We start from the raw sequence: 21,428 nt of genomic DNA, 5'->3' as shown, positions 1-21,428 counted from the left end.
TATATCTCTTTTGTTTTCACACGAAGCCTCTCTCTATCTTTCTGCGACCCTCGGGGGAATCTCTATAGGGCGCACAGCTTCCGCCATTCCATCGATGCTTATATCGACTATTTACGATCCGAGCGCAGCCGGATATTTGATTTCGCGAAATAACGGTTCGAAATTGACGAAGGCCTCTTTTTTTTTTTTGTTCGCTGGATGCGCACCACGGATCGAAACCAACGATAGGAGAGTTTGGATCGCGGAACGTTAAAGCAGAAATATTCGCTCGCTTTTTGAAAAATAATTGGTTTCACGAAGCATCTCCATGCGTTTCGAGCATTCGTGCTCACGGTCGCGGTGCACGAATCGCGGTGTGCGCGCACGGTTCGCGAGTATCGTTTTATTTCAAAGCTATGCAAACAAAGGCCAGCAAGGGATACGATCGATATACGATAAAAGCTTTGCGCAACCGTAATCGCATCTGTAATTCTATGTCGTTCATATATACCTCATCTTACCGGTTGCGTGTTGGTAGGCATTGTATTCGTAAGTCTCTTTTGTTTTGCGTAGATTTGTTCGTCCGCGAACGAGACCGCACGCGGTTCCGATTCGGGATAGAAAACGCGAAAACGTTCGAGGGGAGCAGAGATCAAAATCGTGGAACGGCAAGATAGCGTGGTTTCCGCCGTTCCCGAGCCAGAAACAACAACGGTGGTATACGTGAGCTTTTCGATATACGTGTTCGCCGTTCGTTAAATGAGCGAACCGCGCTTGTTCGACCAAAACAATGGTCTTGTACGCTGGCTACGTGTATTGTGTGCGAGCGCATCGAAAGGCCACGCAAGGCATAGCAAAAGGTTCGAACACCGGCGTAAAAGTCGATTGGAAGTCATACCGGTCTGTCCTCAGCGTCCACGCCACCGCCTACCAACGATCATATCCGGTCGTAGCTAATTATTTCCTGCTGTGGAAAAGCATTAAGCTTGCTCAACGCCATTTACCGCCGCGCTTCTGCGATCGTTGTTCCTTTCGTGCGACAGCCCGAACGATTTAATGAACGACCTCCGATTCGTCGATTTTCGACGCGTACCGAAAATCCTGGCGAGAATTTTAATGATTCTGGGGGAAGAGTTAAAAGACGACAGGTTGGAACGTAGAATTTGGAGAGGAAGTTCTCTTCTTTTTACGGCGACTATTTACGATACCGAGAAACCACCTTACCTTTAGGGGCTCGTTCGAAGGAAAAGCGAGGGAAACGACGGTGACGTTTGCACAGGTGGATGTGGACACACGCGAGCGTTCCCCGTTTTCTTTTAAGATACGGACCCTCTCTTCCGCGGCCGTGTTACTCCGTTTTTCCTCCGAAAACCCTTCGTCCTATCGCGAGCAACAGGTTTAACAGATTCAAGTTCGTATCGCAGATGGTGTGACATTAAAACGTTCACACTTCCACGTTTGGTTCTCGGCAGCAGCGGCGCATTCTGCACGGTTGCCCTTTCCGGCACATTATCTTGGATCGGCGCCTTTGTACGTGACATTCTCGACGCCTGTACCGGCAAGGAAGGGGAGATACCCGTCCACGGAGACGAAAGGTAGAAATTTACGGTCATTAAACGGCGTTCAAAGGCTCACGAGTGGCTCGACACGGCCTCACGTTCGCCCCGCGTGTCCATCTTCCACGGATCAAATGCAAGTGTAATTGCTGTTAAAGCGTTCATTCGTATTACAGCTTCCACACGCTGCATCGCCAGATGCGATTATCGTCCGTTTCGAGGTCAACACGAACTTCCCCGTTCCGACTTCTCTCTACTACGTGGGAATTAAATCTCTTTGAAAACGTTCCCTGAACGTCTGACCGTAACTGCACGATTCTCCTGGCAAATTCTCATCCTTACGGTATCAAAGACTCGCGTTTACGCTCGGTTTCGATTCGCAAAGGAACGATAAGCCAGGGCACGGCAATCAGAAGCGATAAATCGGCTGTAAGAGCCGATTCGAGAGGGCACTCGTGCCAACCGATCTAGTTTGCCAAGGAAATTACAAACAGATCCATCTCATCGGGTCGGTCGCGGCGAATTCATGTCCTGGGTTGCACGTCCTCTGCGCTAGATAACGGGCCCACCGAGGCGGCGACTTCCTTATCGTATTATTTACGACACTTTCAGCTGGTCGAGGGGAGAAAAAAGAAGCATCTCGATGGGATCGCTACACGTTGTACACGCTGCATCGAACGATGCAAGTCTCGAATCCGAAGCCCTGGTGGCGCCTGCCCTGCTGCCCTCTTCCTTCGATCTAATCGATTTAATGGTCGATGGCAGCGGCCGATGAAATTGGTCGGACGATGCTTTCGTGCAGCGTCAACGAGTAATTAGTTTAGCGGTTCGATAACGACAAAAGCAACCCGGTTGCCGGTAGTAGATAAAATTAGGGCTTGTGCTCCCGTTACCTTTGCGTCCCGAAAGAAAATAACGTTTCTATTTCTCGATTGCAGGGGCATGCTTCTGCCGTGAAAAAGTTGTTAATCTTGTCATTCTAATACCGTTACCAGCTGTTCAAGCTGTACGGTTCCGTAACGTTATTTTGCCTGAACTTTTCGTAAACAATTTTTCCAGAAAATATGTGTCCCCTGATATTCCGTGTATTTTCGTTCGTATATTCCTCGTTAACGCGCCCCAGAGAAGCTTCGCTTCTCAGAACAGAATTTCCGCTATTTTTTTCCGGACTTGGTTTTCTATTCGTTTCCACGAATTCGCCTCTGTGACGCTCGTTTACCTAGCGCCAACGAGACTCGACTGGGTTCGCCTTTTCGGTTAATCGTCGGTGGAAATATCGGGCTTAGGATTTTCCCTGGGAAATCTGTGCTGGTGCCGGTTCAAAAAGAGCCGCGTGCTTGAAAAGGGCGCGATATCGGCCACAAAGCCGGCGCTTATGCCCGGCGTAAATAATAGCCGCGGTGGAAAATGTACGATTGCACGAGCGTACGCTTTCGATTCTCGTAGCTAAATCGAAAGGTCGCGATTTCCAGGCAGTGCTTTGACCCGAGATAAGGGTGCGCGGGAGAACGCTGGGCGGAAAATCGGTTCGTTTTGCTGCCGATTGCGCGGCGTTCCACCGTGCTGCTGGAAAAGGCAATCGGTAATCGTTTGGAGCGAATCGAAACGCGGAACATCGTCGGCGCATTTACCTGTCGGTTATTTTTACGCCAACTCGTGCGAATTGAAGAACGTTTCGCCTTTACGATACACACGTACACGCGCGAATCACAAATGGTACTTCCGAAGGGCCGGTAAAAATAGACTATGAACCAAGTGGAATTCGATGTCCGATCCTTTGCGAGAGGGAATGCACGACGAGGTGGTTAAACGCGACGGAATTTGCTTTTATCGCGAGTAGAAGTCTAGAGGCTAGTTAACGCCCCCTCGTCGATCGTGCGCTAGCAACGGAAATTAATTGATTTAAGTGGCTGTTCGCCAGCCCGTCGAACGTTCCAATACCCTCGAACCTGATACTTAACCCGGATTCCACGGACATCGACAGTATATCCATGTAAACGCGAAAGTAATTTCTTCATCTGCGTGGCACGCAACCGGTGTTCCCTCATCTACGGCACCGAGCGGGCTACCAGTTATCGTGAAATTGTTAATCCAAGCTGGATTAACCAACTGAAAAATCAAACCAGCGTTTCAGACCTGTTCGATTAGGCTGCAATTATCCCTGCAATTTTATGTTTTAATTTATTTGTATCTTTATATTAAGGATACCTTCGTTTGCCAGTATCACATCAGATTCTTTGTAATTATTTAATTCCACCGTATCGTTATTAACGCAGAATGAGCTGTGCAAGTTGATTACCGCTAATTTCCACGTAAATGATAAATAGGATAAATAAATAATGAGAATACAAGAAAGTTTAAGCTATTATCTTTGCATAAACACGCGTGTTCTTATGTCGTTTCTTTAATATCATCGCGTTCTACTTGATCGTCGCATTTTGAACTTTGTCGACGCTTAACATTTCGTCTAACGACCTTCTATCGACAGGGGTTCCGCTGCAGGCGGCTAACTTTTAAAGTGTTCCATAGGTCAGTGAAATGTCGCGGGCAGAGGCCCGACCCAAAAGTCGATCTCGCTAAATGGTCCCCGGACGATCGAGCGCGATGGAACTGAAGAAATAAGAGTGGCGCGACCTTAACGGCGTTTCATGTGATAGTTTCGAAGGCAGCGGCCGCGTTTCACGGAGGCGAGGCTGGCTCGTAACTCGCACGCTCGTATATAATATAACCTGGCCGTAGAATGGAGGATCTCGAAGACTGCCGCGAGCTACGGACCGGTTCTTAATAATTAACATATGCAACGTTAATTTTACGGAATTATAATTTCACGTCACTCGGTGGCGGCAGGAGAGGCCGACGGGTGAAACGTATACATCGACGCGGCGTACGAAGTGCATAGCCCTATAGCCATAGGACGAGGAAGGAGAGAAGAAGGACGTCGCGTGCAATGGACGAAGGCGAGAGAAGGTCAGGACGCAGCGTGCAGGTCCTGTCTTTCAGCTACCGGCTTCTCTTCGAAGATCGCACGAAGGAGGAAAAGGGAAAAGAAGAAGAAAGGGGAGATGAAAGAGCAGTCTTTTTGCGTTTCGGGACGAGGTGAATTAAAGGAGTCGGTAGAAAGGCTCGTTATAATTTTTCCTAGTCAAGATTGAGATAATTTCCCGTCCCTGTCTTTATTACGATATACGAACGATTCTAATTGCCAGTCATTAACCATTTAATAACTATTGTACGCGCGCCACATATTAACGTTTCGACGTGTCTGGTGGTCTCTGTCACGACCTGATCGAACGTAATCGACGGCACGATTAAATCGTCTGTATCGAAACAAGAACGTACAATCCCGACAAACCCCGGCTTAATTTCGCGGAGATGTAATTTCTTCGCTGATAGAGGAAACGGACAAACGGCTAAAAGAACGAAGACGTTACCTAAGGCCATTCTTCCTCTTCTTCTTTCATATTTTTCCTCTTCGATTTTCTCTTTTTTACCCGATCTGTTGGTTTCGACGTTTTTCTGAACACGCTCCGAGCCGCAGGGCCAAAGAATGAGGTTTCAACGGCGAACGATGACAAGAAACGCACAAACGATATTTCATGGCGTCGCGTCGTGGCAAAGTGGATCGGGTCAGGAACGACGTCGGATAAAAAGCACCTTGTTGAAAGACAAGCAGTCGCCCAGCCAAAACGTCCTACGTCTAAAGCTATATACAGCGTGTATTCTAAAACTATCTACAGCGTGTCTTCTAAAGCCATTGACAAATGCGCTCGTTGTCGAGCGTGTACGTTGTTGTTCGTTATAATCTACGTTCCTCTGGGAAAATTCTTTTCGCGACAACAAACCCAAGCAACCCAGAATTGTTCCGACCTATGCAAACATCACGAACCTCGTTGCTTGGAATTTAAAAGGGATCAATCTCTTTACCGGATCTCATCAGACCGCAATTTCGCAGTCCATTACAACGTTCGCGATGCATCGAACTACCTGACTACGAATCGAGAAAAACAGGATGTTGGCGAGTGGCGGGCAAAAACAGGCGGAAAAGACAAGAAGGTGGAAGAGGGTATAAAGTTAGCGCAGACTGGCTGCGGGCGGTATTCACCTACGATGAAGATGGTTCATCTACGTTCAACGTGTCTTGTTAACTGCACGCACCACTGGGCATACGTGGCTCTCGCGTTCGCGTGAAACTTAATATACCGAAAACGAGTTGAACGGATGAACGAAGAAACGGGGATACAAAGGATCACAGGTGGAACCAAGACGGATGAAAGTTCCGAAAACGGTGAAAGGGTGCACCGAAAAGCTTGGAAATTGCACGCTGTACACGCGACCACACGTGCTTTGGGTTAGGTCTGGGTACGCGCGGAAAATCTCGCCTCTTTGCTCGTATCTTTGCTTCGAGAACACAGTGACCTATTTGCGCCTGAAATTTGTAGCCCGTGTTTATCTATCGCTTGAAACTCTACTTCGCTCGTCTTCGCTTTTAACGAATGTCGCGCGGCTTAATTCGAAGCACAGCTTTGAGCCTTACCAGGTTCTTGAAACACGATTGCGCAATACATTGGTATTCGTTCTGTAACACGCTGGAGGAATTGCACGAGGTACGTAGTTTCTGCCGTTAATTAATCGAAACGAAGGCTTCGATGTCGAATTCACGAGCCAAAGGAGCGGAATGTAGGTTAACGAAGCGGAGGACGTTTAAGATCGCGAAGCTGATAATTCGAGGTCGAGTGAGGCGCGATTACACCTGGTCCATTGGCGCACATTCTCAAGTGAGAAAGTTGATGTCGTGGCTTCGTTATTCGTCTCACGTACCACTCTCGCATCCTCCCACGCTTCTATTAATAACACCATCAAGAGGTGCGTATTTATAGGCATGTCACGATAGGCATTATCGTGCCGGGCTGAAAAAGGCGCTATATCTAAATGAGTTTTGGAATTCTCTATCGAACTTAAGGGATGATTCGCACTAGCGATCACGGTACGGCCAAGTGAAAAGAAAATCTCTTGTTCAGTGGCCTGTCTTGGTGCGACCTTCTATTTAGAACTTATTTTGATCGATCGACCAAGCCTGTTCTTTGATCCTCTCTCGAGAATTATTCTCCGTACTTTTGCTTCCTCAGTCTTCAAAAAATAAACTCATTAGAGAGGATTACAAGGTATTATATACTTACTCGCTATAACAGAGAATCGAATGAAACGGCTATGTCGATAACAAGACGCAACACTCGAGACGGATAACAGAGTTTCGTTAGTAGGAGAATTTATTGCACGGCATCGAAGCAGGAAAATTCGCCTTCCCTAAGACTGTTGAACAATCAGCTCCCGATAGGGATTTATTAATACTAAGAGCTATCGAATTAAGATTCCGCCGCGACGGGGGCAACCATGCATAGATCATCCGATTAGACTCGACAATGAGACGAGCATTATAAAGGGTCAATCGGGGTGCTCTTATATTTCATTCCTTCTCGACATTCAACTCGTGGCTGATTAGCGCTGTGCAAAAAGTTCGGATGAATCGATAACGATCGATGGAACGCAAAGTTCACGACTGGCCAACCACTGCGTCCACTTACGTTTGTTAGTTCACGACTCTATGTACCGACGTCTTAGCAAAGAATTTCTTAGTGAACTCGTCGCGTTATAACGTCACAAAAATGATTTGTCGAGCTCTGCTTTTCAAGTCTATCGATCCTCTAAGGAAGATAAGTTTGCGAAGGAGGAAAAAGATAATCGGAATGCGATATCGAATCAACCCCCCGAAGACTTTAACGAAGATGTAAAAAAATTAACATCACTGGCCTAACTAAATGGACAGGATAATTAAATATGTACTTTTCTTTTTACGTACAATTAAGTTGAACAATACGAGGAACGTGACACGAATCTTCGGTGTTACATCTCCTCATTATGGAGCCCACGTTCGAACTGTCGTAAAAAGGAAACGGCATCGATCGGTAACCATCGTTGAAACGTGGGTTCCGCATCGCAGTCGAGAAATGCTTTCACTCTATATCCTTTTCATCCTGGCCTGTGCTACGAAACTAATAAACCAACGGACATAGAAGAGGAAGTATTTGCATTTACACGCGACAGCGTACTACAGAGGCGAATGGGCTATGCTAATTCAATGAAATTTTTCGATACCGTGCGCTGAATTTAATTATTTTTATCGGAAAACGTGTTATCGTCAGGGATTCCGGGACAAAGGTGCTATGCCGATAACACGCGTATCGTCGCAATGAAAAATAAAAACGTTATATCCAACGAAATTCCGTCCGCAGTCCGTCGTTATATTCGCGAGTTTCAACGTTTTCACGAAGACCACACGCGTCGTATAAATCGATTAGGAGAGTTTACTGCGAATGGCTCGCGTATTCGCCAAAGGGAGACGTCGTTGTTCACGCGATGTACATTGAGCTTTATTTCTCAGCTGGTCGTCGCCAAGGCGAGGATAATTAACCAGAGCAATTTTGGAACGTTGCCCTTTCGTTTAACCAGCCAGTCGATTTATGGAGACCGCCAGGGTCGTTATGGAGGACCTTGAAAGAGGAGCAGCCAGCTTCCACGTACGCGTACGTTGCGATTCCCATCTGTTTAAATTTGCCTTGGCACGTACCGCTCTGGTATCATCGCGTAAATGTGACTGCCCCGTAAAAATGCGGACAGATCGTGGCTGTACGCCGATTACCTTCGTGTGGCGTCGCAGTCAAGGTGAGAGGGCCGAAACGTGTTTGGCGATACGGTTTTTGTACTGACTATCAAAGACCTGATTCCACGCTTATTAATGCGTTAACTGTTACAAGGTAAGGTCCGTTCAACCAGAAGCATTGTCCCGCGTGCCATCTGCGCGTTTTCAGCTCGTTTCCTGTGAATAGCATCAGATATTCTTACATCAAACACCGACGACCTCCACCTATTTTTCGATTTCTTTACAAGTCGATTGTTCGATCTGTCCATAGAAAATCTAAATTGTACGGAATTTCTAGGGAATCAGTTCTATCGTTGGAGAAAATTACAACGACACAGTTCTCACCGATGTACGCGGAGAAGTACTGCAGTCGATTTTCCTCAATTACGAGTCGTTAGGAAATTTTTGCAACGAATTATCTCCGTAACTGCTACCTACCTGCAGTCGAAAGTACACGTCTGCCGCGACTCATTTGCTTTCTTTTCGAGCAGCCACCACGTTCACAGCAATCTTCCTCAAAATAGAGCTGGCGCTCGGAGGATTTTCCCAGCCACCCTTCTTCGCGTGTATCAACACGCGGAAGGCGCCTGCGGTGCTGTTCCCGACTATGTAACGAGGCAAGAGGAAGACGAACGAGCCTACGAGGACGGAAGAGCCTTACATCGCGGAGGAACTCGCGAGAAAAGATGGGGACAACGATGAATCAAGGGAACAAGAGAAAAATGCGCGACAATACGGTAGACAACCAGAACGGAGAACGACGTGTAGAAAGCTAGAAGTACGCCACGAGGGAGAGACCGAGAGAGAGAGACACGCGAGAAGAAACGAGAGGAACGAGGTAGAATGTTTATGGCGACAACAACGGCAACTGCAGCGTGACAGCGGCTTGGTTATCGGAAACCGACGGTGACGGGGTTCTAGTGCAATAACAACGTCGCAAAACATCTCCCCGCTCTTGGTTGACACAGCAACGCGACAGTAACGACGATGTTTCGATCGCACCAATGCCATTTTACATGCAACGAATTCCTCTGCTTCTAGCCAACATCGAATATTCCCACAGTTCGTGACAAACCAATTATTCTCGTCGAGAACGAATACATTCCACGTGTCTTAGCCTCTCGAGTAATCATAATGCTTTATCAGGTGTAGATCTACCTTTCTTACAGCTACCTACCTAATCCTTCTCATTTCCTTTTCCACCGTATTCTTCTATATTTCGATAAGACATGGCTTCAAGCTGTATAACATATGTCTACGTATTACTGCAACGATTTACCAGCGGTATAGCCAGCTTCGTTCGCATCGCAGGGACTCCATGATCCCTCGTTGAGCGAAATGAAACGTCGGAATAACATCGCATCAAAGACGCGGCCTATACCCGGAAGCTTCAACCGGTAACAACAAGAACACCGACTGTGTTGAAGATCGTCGGATACTCGCTTCTCTACCTGTCGTACTTTCCTTGGCAAATTCTCACATTCTCGTGATACCATTGTTTCGTTTTCAATAAAAGCACGACAAACGGAAAGGAGAAAGCGAGGGAGAGAAAAGAGAAAAGGAGAAGGAAAAAGAAGTCGGAGCGTGCGCGGTAATGCACGCGTAAACTGGAACGTTCGCAGCTTTGCAGTAACGCTTGCATTTATACGCTGTTCGATCGAGGTGCTCCGGTATCATTAGAGGAGCCATTCGAGACTCACGCCCCCATTGTCCGAGGGCGACTTCTTGCTCCTTTCCCTCGGTTAACGCCGGAGATGCTCAACAGCCTACCGAGACAATGCTGTACGTGTATCGTGCATCATATTTCACGGTCATTCTTTTTTGTGTCCGGCGCGTACGTATCGTCTCTGGTCCCCCTGCTGGAGACGAAAATCCCTCGTCTCGGACCACCGTGGTTAAAATGATTTCGCCGGCCTCCCGCGACGCCAGGCTGGTCAGTTATTCTTATCCGCCTTTTGCCCGCAGAAACGCCGCGATTTATCGAACGAATTCCACCGAGCATTGGAAAGTTATACGTCGTCCTTGGAGAGAGCGCCGTTTCATTGTTATCGCGACTAATTGTTATTGGTCGAGATGCTTTTATTTGCTGTTCGATGATATCCTCGACGAGATTAATGAAGTTTCACTAAACGTTAACGATCGGTTTCGAATCGGTTTCGAAGACGTCGAATCGCGCGATAACTTTTCATAGATTACAGCCAAGGAACGAATCGTAGAACAAAGCGTTTAAGACGCGAAGATTTCACAGTCAAGTAAAAAATGAAAATATACCATAACCAAGATAGCGCGAAATATCAAACTACAAGTTATAATTGCAAAAACATTGACGGCTACTGGGAGCAGTTTTGTCAGATTATACCGGCCTCGAATATATTAAAAGACGTCGATAAAGTTCGTTGGCTATGCTGGTCGATAAAATATCGAGTTCGTGTTATCGTTCGTCGCTGATCATACGTACTTGTCACGTTGAATCTGGTATTTGCACCCTATCGTCCCGCCCGTGTTCACTGACCCTAACTCGTTTCAATGAAATATCTCCGGGAGGAGCGAGTGCTAATCGGGCGCAATCGTTGTCTCGCGGGGATCATTATCGGATCATTGCACCAGCTAAAATTAATTTTGCTCGGCGAGCCGTGCGGATTCGTGAAATTCCGGGAAAATATCAGTATCGGATAAATTATCATGTTCCCGTGAGATACTCGACAAAAGCGTCCGGCGAGATCTGGGAACGTAAATCAGACTGTGTGTGTTCGCAACGCAATCCAGAGCTGTTTTCTTCATCTCCTACTTTTCCTCTTTTTTTCTTCGAACGTATCGACCTTATAGCGAGAGATCTCACAGTCGAGGGTCGTATCTACGACCCGTTACGACTTGGCTATCGCTGTAGTCGGTGCGTTACATGCCGCGATAAACAATGTCTGTCTTGTTTTCAATGGCGTAGGAATGCTAAAAACCGATGAATAAAGAGTGCACGCGCGTTTCTTGATGCGCTAGTTACAAGCATAGAATCCTTGGCTCGAGGACAAGCGCGATAGGTGACAGCCCGTGGCAGACGTCGAGTCAAAGAATTTCAACGATTTCCACGAACAACGCCGGATACAGCCGAACCTTTTGTCATTCGAATAACGCAAGATATTATTCTCCCTATTTATCTTGCGCCGAGGCGTCGCTACGACGATAATTAGTACGCGAAACACGAAAATGCAGATAAGTGCGATTTCGAGGGAAAAGTTCTACTTCTCTCGAATATCTTGGAAATATCTTCGAAGATATAAAACGAGGCGACGATCGGCGATTGTCTGGTTACGAAGTACACGCTGTACCGATAATACCGAGAAGACGGCGATAATTCTTACCGGGAAGAAAAATTCGTTGTGTAAGCGAGAAAACGAGAAGCAAGAAGGGTAGCTTGAAACAGAGCGGTTCAACGATTTTACGGCGATCTTGCGATCTGTTTAGCGTTACAAAGAATGGCGAGGAACACGTGTTCGCCGTTGCGGCTGGACACGATTGCTCTCGAGCGGCTAAGCCATAGCAGTTCCAGGCAAGTGCAATGCTTCATCGCGCCGCTTGCGTGCACCGTGAACGTCCCTTTCTTAGGCGCTATGCATACCGAGACACACAGTCTAGCTCTGTCGTCGTTTATTATTCAATAAACTACATCGCTGTAATTCACAATAATCATACCTAATGGAGATAGGGAGCGCGATATATGTTTGTTTACGAGGTAATTGATCGTCGTAATAGGGAGACAATAAAGCTGCGCGGTTGGTAATTGTAAATCTATACGATAACCTTTTCATCGTTGCAAATCACGTTCTTCGATTCTGCTCTCACGCTTCGCTTTGCCTTTTCCTTCTCTATACTTTTATGTCCTCCTGTTTTCTCACATTTCGTCACTTCAAACGTTCCTTATTTTCTTCTCATTTTACGATATGGAATACTTGTACGAGCTATTTGATCATTACTAAGCCAGTACTTTTGAACTTCGATGTAATTCGCTACAGTTAAAAGTTCAAGATTAAGGTAAACGAGTATCCAAAACTGTGCCAACGTTGTCATGGACGCTGTCTGGACGAGAAATGATCTTGAAAGCTTTCGCTCGAAACAGGACACTCGTCTATATCTGGTACGAGACGAGAACGACGTTTAACGTTGATGATCAATGGAGCTCCTGTACACCTGTCGAGCCGACCACTTCTCGTTTCATGCTACATCTTTAAAATGGTACTTGTAGCAAACCGGCCCTCGTGCCAGAGTACTACTATTAATTTTATTCTACTTTACACGGGGCAGTATGTACGGAGCCTTACACGCGATCCGCAAGAACATTGCGTGGAAAGCCGCGATGCGGCTTTTTCTGATTTCGTCGCAGTAATGTGCGTTTACACGTGTTTTCTGTGTGCGTTTCACGCACGCGAGTAGGCGACTACTTCAGTGGCTGCGGGCGGTCCGACTCTCCTGACCCTTCTTCTCTTGTACTCGCTCTTTCTCTCTCTTTAGTATCCTCCTCCGCCACACAGGGGCGTAATGATTAATTAAGCTTTCCAAGAAAACGCAACAAGTGAAACGTTATTAGTGCTTAGTGGCACAGTTTACTTGTTCCAGCGTCGTTGCTCCTCTCTAGCTCCCTTCCTTCATTCTTCTCCCTCTCTCTCTCTCTCTCTCTCCGTCTCACATTCATCCCCTCTTCTTGTTCAATTTCCTCGTCTGTTTCTCCTACCCGATCGGTAGATGCATCCCCGGTGCAGTTTTAATAATTACCATGGCAAAACGAACTGGCGCCTGGCCGCTGCGGTACTATACGCTTCGCATCCTAGATGCATGCACGCCATTTGTGCCGTGAAAATCGAGAACTTTTGAAATCTATGACGGCGATTATCCGCCGTAGGAACGAAGTGGATGATGGAGAACACATGCTTGGCTATTCGTTTCGCGTGAAATCGTTCTAAAAACGCCATAGCCCGGGAGAGGGGCGGATTCTCGTAGCGATTTTCATCGCTATTTAGAGCAGTTTAATTCTGTTTGAACCTTAATATCGTAAAATTCATGGTAATCGTACGATCCTTGATCGTGTTTCTAAATATGCAAGCGCAGCATCTGCGCGAAATTACTGGCCAGTCGTTATTAATCTGGAATCGCGATGGATAAATCAGCGGGGTACATTCGATTAATCGCGGGTTTTGATTCGGAAGCAAGACACGTTCGTTTGTTCGGTATTCAATCTAAACACCATCTATTCGTACCGATACCATTAATCCTTGTCGCGATCCTTTAGTTTCTGTTCTTTTTTTTTTTTTTTTGCCTTTTCCCTCGTTGGTAAATGATTTACAGGGGACGAATGCATTAACGAGTCCCGGCGATGTACAAGCAGAATTATCCAGTCCCTCGGACGGGCAGTGTTTTACATCGTCATACTATGCAACGTTACTCATCCGAGGAAGATTATCACATTCTTGAAATATCTAACCCGTTGAAGCCAGCTGAAAGATAGATATTTTACGCGATAAGGGGATAATTGGCTCGGTTCAACAGTCGGCGACCGTTCGTGCAAACCGCTTCTAGATTGACAACGACGATAACAAATTGCATTCCATTACGTCGGATTAATTAAGGCATCTTTGCAATCTCTGTTTCAGATCGATTCTAGCTTTGACAATGCTGACTGCGGCCAGTGTCTCCTCTACCCACGTGCCCGACAAGTATCCCATCGAGGTAACTTTCCATTATGGTTGATTAAGATGTAGTATCGGTTACTCGATCCGTCGACTTTGGACCCTTGTAATTCGAAAAGGATGTAATTCTCGGAAGCTCCGATTACATCTGTTACGACTTACAAAAGATGTGGAAGGTATTTTAATTTTGACATGGATACGCGAAAGGTGATCTCCTTCGGGATATGTTCATTAAGTAAAGCAGCTCGTCCAAGTTGGATTTCCAGGATAATTTAATACATAACTTCTTGCCGTTTAACTTACTGCCATAATAACGTTATCATAGCTATCTCGTTCATTAAGATATTTTATCTCGAACGTACGGTTCGTCGGTGAATATTAATTTAATCCACTTACCGGAATTAATAAGCAATTACGTAGACGTTATTCTGGGTGGCACGAAGAGGATAATTAATTGACACTGGAGGAACTTCCTAAATTACACTCGAGCTGGCTGCATCCTCAAGGCCGGCCGAACGATGAGCGTGAAACGCTAACACTCTGGTGTACACAGCTCTCGCAATGACATCGCGTTTCTTGTTACATCGACTTCTTCTGGTCGTTTAAATGGATCGTTTGTTTTGGAAAATATTGCAATATCGTTCTTGGCCTCGAGATCATCATGGTTGGTCGCGAAGATTACATTAAAAAAAAAAAAAAAAAAAAAAGAGAAACACTGGACGTTCTCAGTTAACGCTCTCGCTCAATCCGCCGTTTCTTTACGACGGTTCGCGGTCGTTTTTAACGAGCACGGCGATACACGATTGTACTCCGCGTTAGTTCTACACGCGTGGTCTACGTTGCAAGGCACACACCTTTGTGTACATCGAGCCTAATCTGTAAAATTTTTCAATCGATCTAGTTAACCGGCATAGAATGCCGACAATTTGGTGGCAACCTGTTGAACCCGGAGCAACCGGGATAACGGCGCTTATCGTTGATTAAACTTACATACTTTGAACGATCGTTCCAGTTAATCGTAATGATTGGTCGACCGGCCAATTTCAATCGTTCTTCGCTAACAAGCGCGACCTTACAGCTTTCTATCGTATCAGAGGTACCTACCGGGAAGAGGAGGTATTCTCCTCACGCGAGTCTCTCTCTCTCTCTCTCTCTCTGTCTCTTGATATTCGTTTCGCGAACGAAGTCGAGAGACTCTCTTCAGGATAGTAGTCTGTTCCAAATAATTCTGAAAATTTCGGCGAATTTTTAAAGAGGCGGCCGCCGTCTATCTATAATTCTCTTCTTATGAAACGTCGCCGTAATACGAGCTTCTTATCCGTCGTAAAGACGTTCGTTACGCCCGTAAGGATCCCTTTGAAAGCTCCCGGGACAATGAGATTAAGATCGTTCATCGTGGAAAGACTCTTGAAACGCGGCTCCATTATTCAGGCCGTTGCGCGATGCCGACCGTTCCAGCCCTCCCCCCTGTTACCCCTTTGTCGAGTATTTTCGCGTTTCCTCCTCTCCATATATACGCATATTCCCGCGCATGTGTACGAAGCAAGTTCATGCGCGGCGCGATTAACGTGCCGGAGTTAATGTCGGTCATCAAGCAAGTATTACTTCGTTTTAACGGGTTAACGACTTTTTGAAAGCTGCTCGAATTTTGAATTGAGGCGGGGCTCGCGCTGAAACCAATCGCGGCTCGCCAACAATTCACAACGCGTTATTAGAGATGCCATTAAATTGGCATTCTTTACCGCGAAATGGTGCGTCGTTAACCTTAGAAAGCTAATTTCGAAATTTCAACGCGATTAGAGGCCGAGACGTATCGACCGAACAAACGTTCTAATTTTCCTTTAGTACAATTTCCATAGCGGATCTTTTCGCGTAATGGCGGTTTTCAGCGAACGACGAATGACGTATTCCGCGATATGCTCGGTTACGAACACCAGCGGATTTTACATCTGCGTACCAATATTGACGGGCGCCACGGATCCGTCTTTCAATTAATTACGGCCTCGCGGGTGATCTGAATCGTGGAAGTACCGATATTAATTATTGAACAAACAGTTCGGATGTCGTCGTTGCAGAGTTACCGTCTCTCCCTCCTCCTTCCGCTCCGTTGTAATTAACGCGGCTGGATTACAACGCGAGGACCTGCCGTTTGATTATCAGGCAATTTTGTTCGCCACCCTTTGATTGATTAATCCGAAGGTGCTTCTAATAAAATTAATTATATCGCGGCCCGCGCGTGATTACATAACGTCTCAAATTCCTCGCACACGAGACGATGAATAATGACTGCGCTGCATAATGAGGGTCTGCGTCAAAGCTTTGACGAGTAATTCGATGCCAGCCGTGAATCGTCGCGATTGCAAATCGACGAGGCATCGACCAGTCGAGACACAACGGTGACAAACGCGTTGAAATCTTTTCCAGGTCTATCACATGCTACGGGAGAAGACTCAATTCAATCTTGGCCGAGATAATCGTATAAGAGGAACCTGGGGACCGTGGAGTGCTTGGAGCGAGTGTTCACGGACCTGTGGTACGGGTATTCAGTCGCAGTCCCGCGAATGCGTGCCATATCAGTAAGTAAAATATATTTTCTTAAGCGACATCGAAGTTGCTGCGCTTTTCGTGCGAATTACTCCCAAACAGAGCGCAATGTATGGAACGTGGTTAAATAATCGATCGCAAAGCAGGGAATCGTGCGTTTTAGTATCAGCTTCGACGATAATCACAGGTTTCGCGATACCGTTAACGTTTCGCGCGACCCAAGATCGTGAGCAACTGTTCCATGACTTCGCGAAACGGTCCAAGAAACACCTAATCCTAGCCATACGAGAATCATAGACGTTGCCGTTTCCTTTCGCGAGATCTCTCTGGCCTTGAATCGATCGGTCTCTGTGAGCTCGATATTCCGAAGCTTGACACGTTCGTAGCACTTGGAGTATACGAGCGAAGAGCACCGAGTGTCGAGCAAATTGCAGATCGGTAGCAGAGGAAGATTACACGCTGGCATGCCGACGAGTCGCGCGAGCGGCCCCGAAACGTGTTATCGTCGCTGACATTTACACCTCTGTAACGCTACCTGCGCGGTTACGTGACTTTGCGCAGGATTTATCGATGGACCCGTGAGTTTCTCGACCGGCGATAAAATAGTTTAAGACCTGCTGTACCGTTAAAGTATTTTTCCCCGTCAGTCGACGGTAATAAACGAAAAACTTTTTCACTCTCCCCTGTCTTACGTTTAAAGTCTGTGCATTTTATTCTTCTACGTGTTCCGTAATTGTTTTTAGATAAGAAAAGGAAAAAATAATATATTAATAAACGTCTTTCATCCGTTAAAAAAAAAAAAGAAAAATACACGCTTTAAGTGGAATAAATTTTACGTGACGATAAAAAACGGGACTGAAATAGGCAACGTTAATGCGATGCACGTACGTGCATCGTTTCATGTATACACTCTTGCTGCCTTCTAACCGAAAAGTACGTTGAACATGAAACGCGTTAAAGATCGCGAAAATGGTGTACGGAAAGCAAAGATAAATCGCTGGTCGATAGGTAGGAGTAATGCGACCGATTTGTTTCAGGCGACTGTTAAGGAAGCGGAGCATTATCTCGGAGAATGGCACGAGCAACTCGCGGCCCATTTGCATCGGTACATACAAGCGTTACCACACGTGCAACACGCAGGTAAATCAACGCGACACGTAATGTGAATCGATGTTTACGCCTTTGCGTCCTGTCTAGACGCGTGATAAATTAACGTTTGTATTTCAATGACTCCGTGCGTGGTGAACTTTTTCGGTTAACAGCGGGGTTATTAATAAGCAGATCTCGCAGTGAAATAACGAATAACCAGAAACGATCGTCGACTTCTGCTTCTTTTTATCTAATGATCGTAAAAAGCGGCACATCTCCGTCGCCACTTGAATTTTGCGTGGAGCGCGCACAACTCGTTAGAAGGATCGTTAGAAGTTTTCAACACGAGGAAGAGCTGCATTTACACAGTGAGCGAGAGTATGTAAGTGCATCTATCATGGGGTCGTAGGCAGGCATAGAGAACAGATGCATATCGAAGATCGCTGGAGGGTTTCTTTTCGACGGTACGTCACGAGTCGCGAACAAATCATCGCAGAGGCCAATTAAGGATACCCACGATGGCAATTTATATGGCTAGCTAAGCCAAGTACACCGGTGTTGTTTAAAATTCATAAGAATAATCACCACCTGCGGAGTTAAAGACTCGTTGGTAATGGACGACTTTGGCCTCTGTCCAGGTACTCGCCAGCGATAATTAGGCCTTCGTGGATATAAAGATACCCGTGACTATTATATCTATGTATATGTGTATAATAAAGACTCGCGTTCGTGAAATCAATACTTCCGGTTTGATTTCAAAGCGTTTCGAATCGACGAATCGTTGATCATTTCGAGTATGCGATCGAATGGAATTCCTTTGAAATTGCTGGTGCACGTACGTTCGTGGGGTTCAAAGGGTCTCGAACGAAAATGAATTTAAATGAAAAATTGAAAATTCACCGTCGGAATCGATCAGCCGTCGACTGATCTAGACACGATACTCGTGGTCGACAATGAATCCATCCTTGTGACGAGCGTAAATTTTAATTGCCTACTCCGAGAGATCTTGTTTCGAAGCAGACAAATTTTTTACGGCTTGTTGCCGACTGAACGCATGCTAGTTAATTTTCTGCGCGTAAACGCGGCATTGCAATTAAAAACTTTGCATGTTAACCACTTGTCTCTTTTTTCGCTACGGCGCCACGACTCGGCTAGATTTACCTCGGAAACGGTGGTTTACAAACATGCGAGACTATTCACGGTTTTACTGGCCGGTAATTAATCTTCCACCCGGAAATTACCAGGGTTACGCTTCTCCTCTACGTACGCGTCGGTATTCTCGTTTCAGTGTATTCGTTCCGAGTGCGCGGCTCCTTTTTGAAGCCACTGAAATCCATTATAAATGCATGGAATTGGGTGGAAATTTAAAGAAATTCGGACGGCTTCTGTTCTCGTGTTACGTTTCGTAGCGCAAAAAATCGTAAAATGCTTCTGGAAAAAATTCTCTCGTATTTCGATCGAGCCGTGGGTCGTCAGACGCCCCAAGTGACAGCGTAACAACTTTCCCAACGATCGATCGTTAATTACCTGGAGTTTAATTAAGCCATTGCTTGCAACAGAAATGCCCGAACTTCCCGGAGGATTTGCGGGCCGAACAATGTGCCAAGTACAACGGAAGAAACTACAAGGGCGAGAGCTACGATTGGGTTCCATTCTTGGACGGTAAGCTAAAGTCGCTGCGAGTTTCGTCTTGCCACTTTGTCGACAATTTAGTGTTAAAGCACGACGTTGTATTGTACTTATCTTAGTACGCTTCGAACCCGTCTGTTTCGAGTCAGCTTTGTACAGCGTTTGGCATTGCTTGTACGGGATGACCGAAATAAAATCATCGAGATAACTTACTTTAAATTCTTTTTGAATCTGCAGCGGAGTTAAAACAAGAAAACGATGACTAACGTAGAAATAACATTATAAAAATTGCTCCGTGTAATTTCAATTTTTTTCTCTAACTACTCGTCCGTTATAAATTTTTCTCGCGTAATTGAACGTTTCACGAGTCGTTCCTTCAAAAGGATCCAGTGTCTCTTTTTTTTTTAACTGTTATTACTGTTGACCAGTACCGAATTCTTGCGCGCTCAATTGCCGCGCCGTTGGCGAGCGTTTTTATGCAACGCTTGAACCGGCAGTAATGGACGGCGCACCCTGCGACGCTCCGAATCTTCGTGGACATAATACCGGAATTTCTATGGAACGCACAGACCGATGGCTCTGTGTCGCCGGACAATGCAAGGTACGATGAGTCAAGCCAAAGTATTCCTCCACGTCACGACGGGAAATTAATCGTGATTCCTCGTCGATGCGATCGGTCAAATCGGCGCGTGACGTTTTTTTCTTTCCCTTTGCATTTTTTTAATTACACCCGATTTGATGGCGACGCGACTAGTTAACCGTGTCCCCTTTGTTCGTTCCGCTAGTTTCTTCTCTCCCTCCCTTCTGTCCGACGTTGTTTCGCGTTGTGTTGCTTCCCGTTGTTCGATGGTATGTCGTTTCACGCTAATTTTCGAATTGTTTCAGCCCATTAATCCCTTCTGTTATCGTTGAAACGTCGTGTTGCGCTCACGGTATAAAACACAAGTCCATTTTCAAGTGCTTGTATATTTTTACTCTTTCTTTTTTTTTTTTTTTCACAGTCCGTGGGTTGCGACGGTGTGGTAGGTTCCGGCGTTACGATGGACGCTTGTGGTGTCTGCGGTGGTCAGGGTAAAGGTTGTAGACTGTACGAGGGTATTTTTATGGAACCAATCCTGCCGAGGGGTCATCAACCCGTAACCACCATCCCGAAAGGCGCCATGTCTCTCAACATCTCCGAACTACGTTTCAGTAGTAACTTCTTAGGTATTTCATGAAAAAACACGCTCGAAACCGCGTTTATTTAGGGCTATGAAAGCAATGCCTCTTTCCCTCCATGCTTTGTTAACGAATAATCCGATGTGTTAGCGTTGAAAGACAGCAACGGTAGTTACATCCTGAACGGACCCTTGGCTTACAGTCCAAGCGGCACTTATAAAGCGGCTGGCACGACATTAACATACCAGAGGGGTGACAAAAACCGCATGGAGTGTATCTTGGCAACCGGGCCACTGAACGATTCTTTGCATTTAGAGGTACGCCCATAAAGAAGTCTCTGATATCTCGCTCGTTCGAATTTATTGGATCGACCATCTATTTTCTTTTTTTTTTTTCTTTTTCTTTTCCATCGAGGATCGTTTCTCGACTTGATATTGTACTTTAACCGCGATGTCATACGTCGATGTCGCGAGTATTGTACTTTTAAATCGCTTCTCCAGATTCTGGCGCAGGAAATGAACCCTGGAGTGCTTTACAAATACATGATGCCGTTCAATGGAAAGCCAGTGATAGCACCGCCGTTCTTTCCGATAGGTAATTCATCGAGGAAGGTTTTCAGGACGATACCTTTATGTAACTGACTTTGGGCGAAGCACAGAATGATCTTTGAATGATTTGGTATCTTGCCCTTTTCGCAGGATCCGTCGATCGCGGCAACGAAATCCCCGATTCGGATGCTCGCATCCGGCCAACCTTTCCGGTCACTAGAATGTAAATATTCGTAAATATTTACACCTGTTAAATTTGTTTTATCAAGATCGATTATTCGAATTAGTTGAACGAAACGATTCGTACGTCAAGGTAGACAGCACTTTCGCCTTTTCAGATCCAATCAAAAAGCAGATTTATCACCGACGAGTCATAATCAAGATCGAGCACGGGCTCGCGAGAAAGGACGGAAGGAAGAGATGAGGCATTCGCCTACTACGGTGATGGCCGGGGATCAGCCAAAATCGAAGAACAAAAAGAAGAAACGTCTGCGATTCTCTTGGAAGATGTTCGGAGTGACTCCTTGCTCCAAGGAATGCGGAGGAGGTATGA

General features: G+C 46.0%; 1 protein-coding gene across 1 annotated transcript in view; it reads left to right on the top strand.

Annotated features, from left to right (window-relative positions):
• The window catches only part of LOC117209301 (thrombospondin type-1 domain-containing protein 4-like), a 39,847-nt gene that overhangs the window by 13,957 nt on the left and 4,462 nt on the right, over positions 1-21,428 (top strand). The window contains exons 3-12 of the mRNA XM_033451143.1: positions 13,872-13,947; positions 16,332-16,483; positions 17,489-17,591; positions 19,100-19,202; positions 19,598-19,770; positions 20,171-20,375; positions 20,478-20,644; positions 20,828-20,921; positions 21,026-21,098; positions 21,214-21,422. Coding sequence (XP_033307034.1) covers positions 13,872-13,947; positions 16,332-16,483; positions 17,489-17,591; positions 19,100-19,202; positions 19,598-19,770; positions 20,171-20,375; positions 20,478-20,644; positions 20,828-20,921; positions 21,026-21,098; positions 21,214-21,422 — 1,355 coding nt within the window. The remainder of the gene's footprint in view (positions 1-13,871; positions 13,948-16,331; positions 16,484-17,488; positions 17,592-19,099; positions 19,203-19,597; positions 19,771-20,170; positions 20,376-20,477; positions 20,645-20,827; positions 20,922-21,025; positions 21,099-21,213; positions 21,423-21,428) is intronic.

The sequence above is a fragment of the Bombus bifarius genome, unplaced genomic scaffold (genome assembly GCF_011952205.1).
Source record: "Bombus bifarius isolate JDL3187 unplaced genomic scaffold, Bbif_JDL3187 scf7180000008169, whole genome shotgun sequence".
In the NCBI taxonomy this organism is placed as follows: domain Eukaryota; kingdom Metazoa; phylum Arthropoda; class Insecta; order Hymenoptera; family Apidae; genus Bombus; species Bombus bifarius.
Note: the sequence above shows the minus strand (reverse complement) of the source record. Positions and strands in the feature narration are given on the sequence as shown.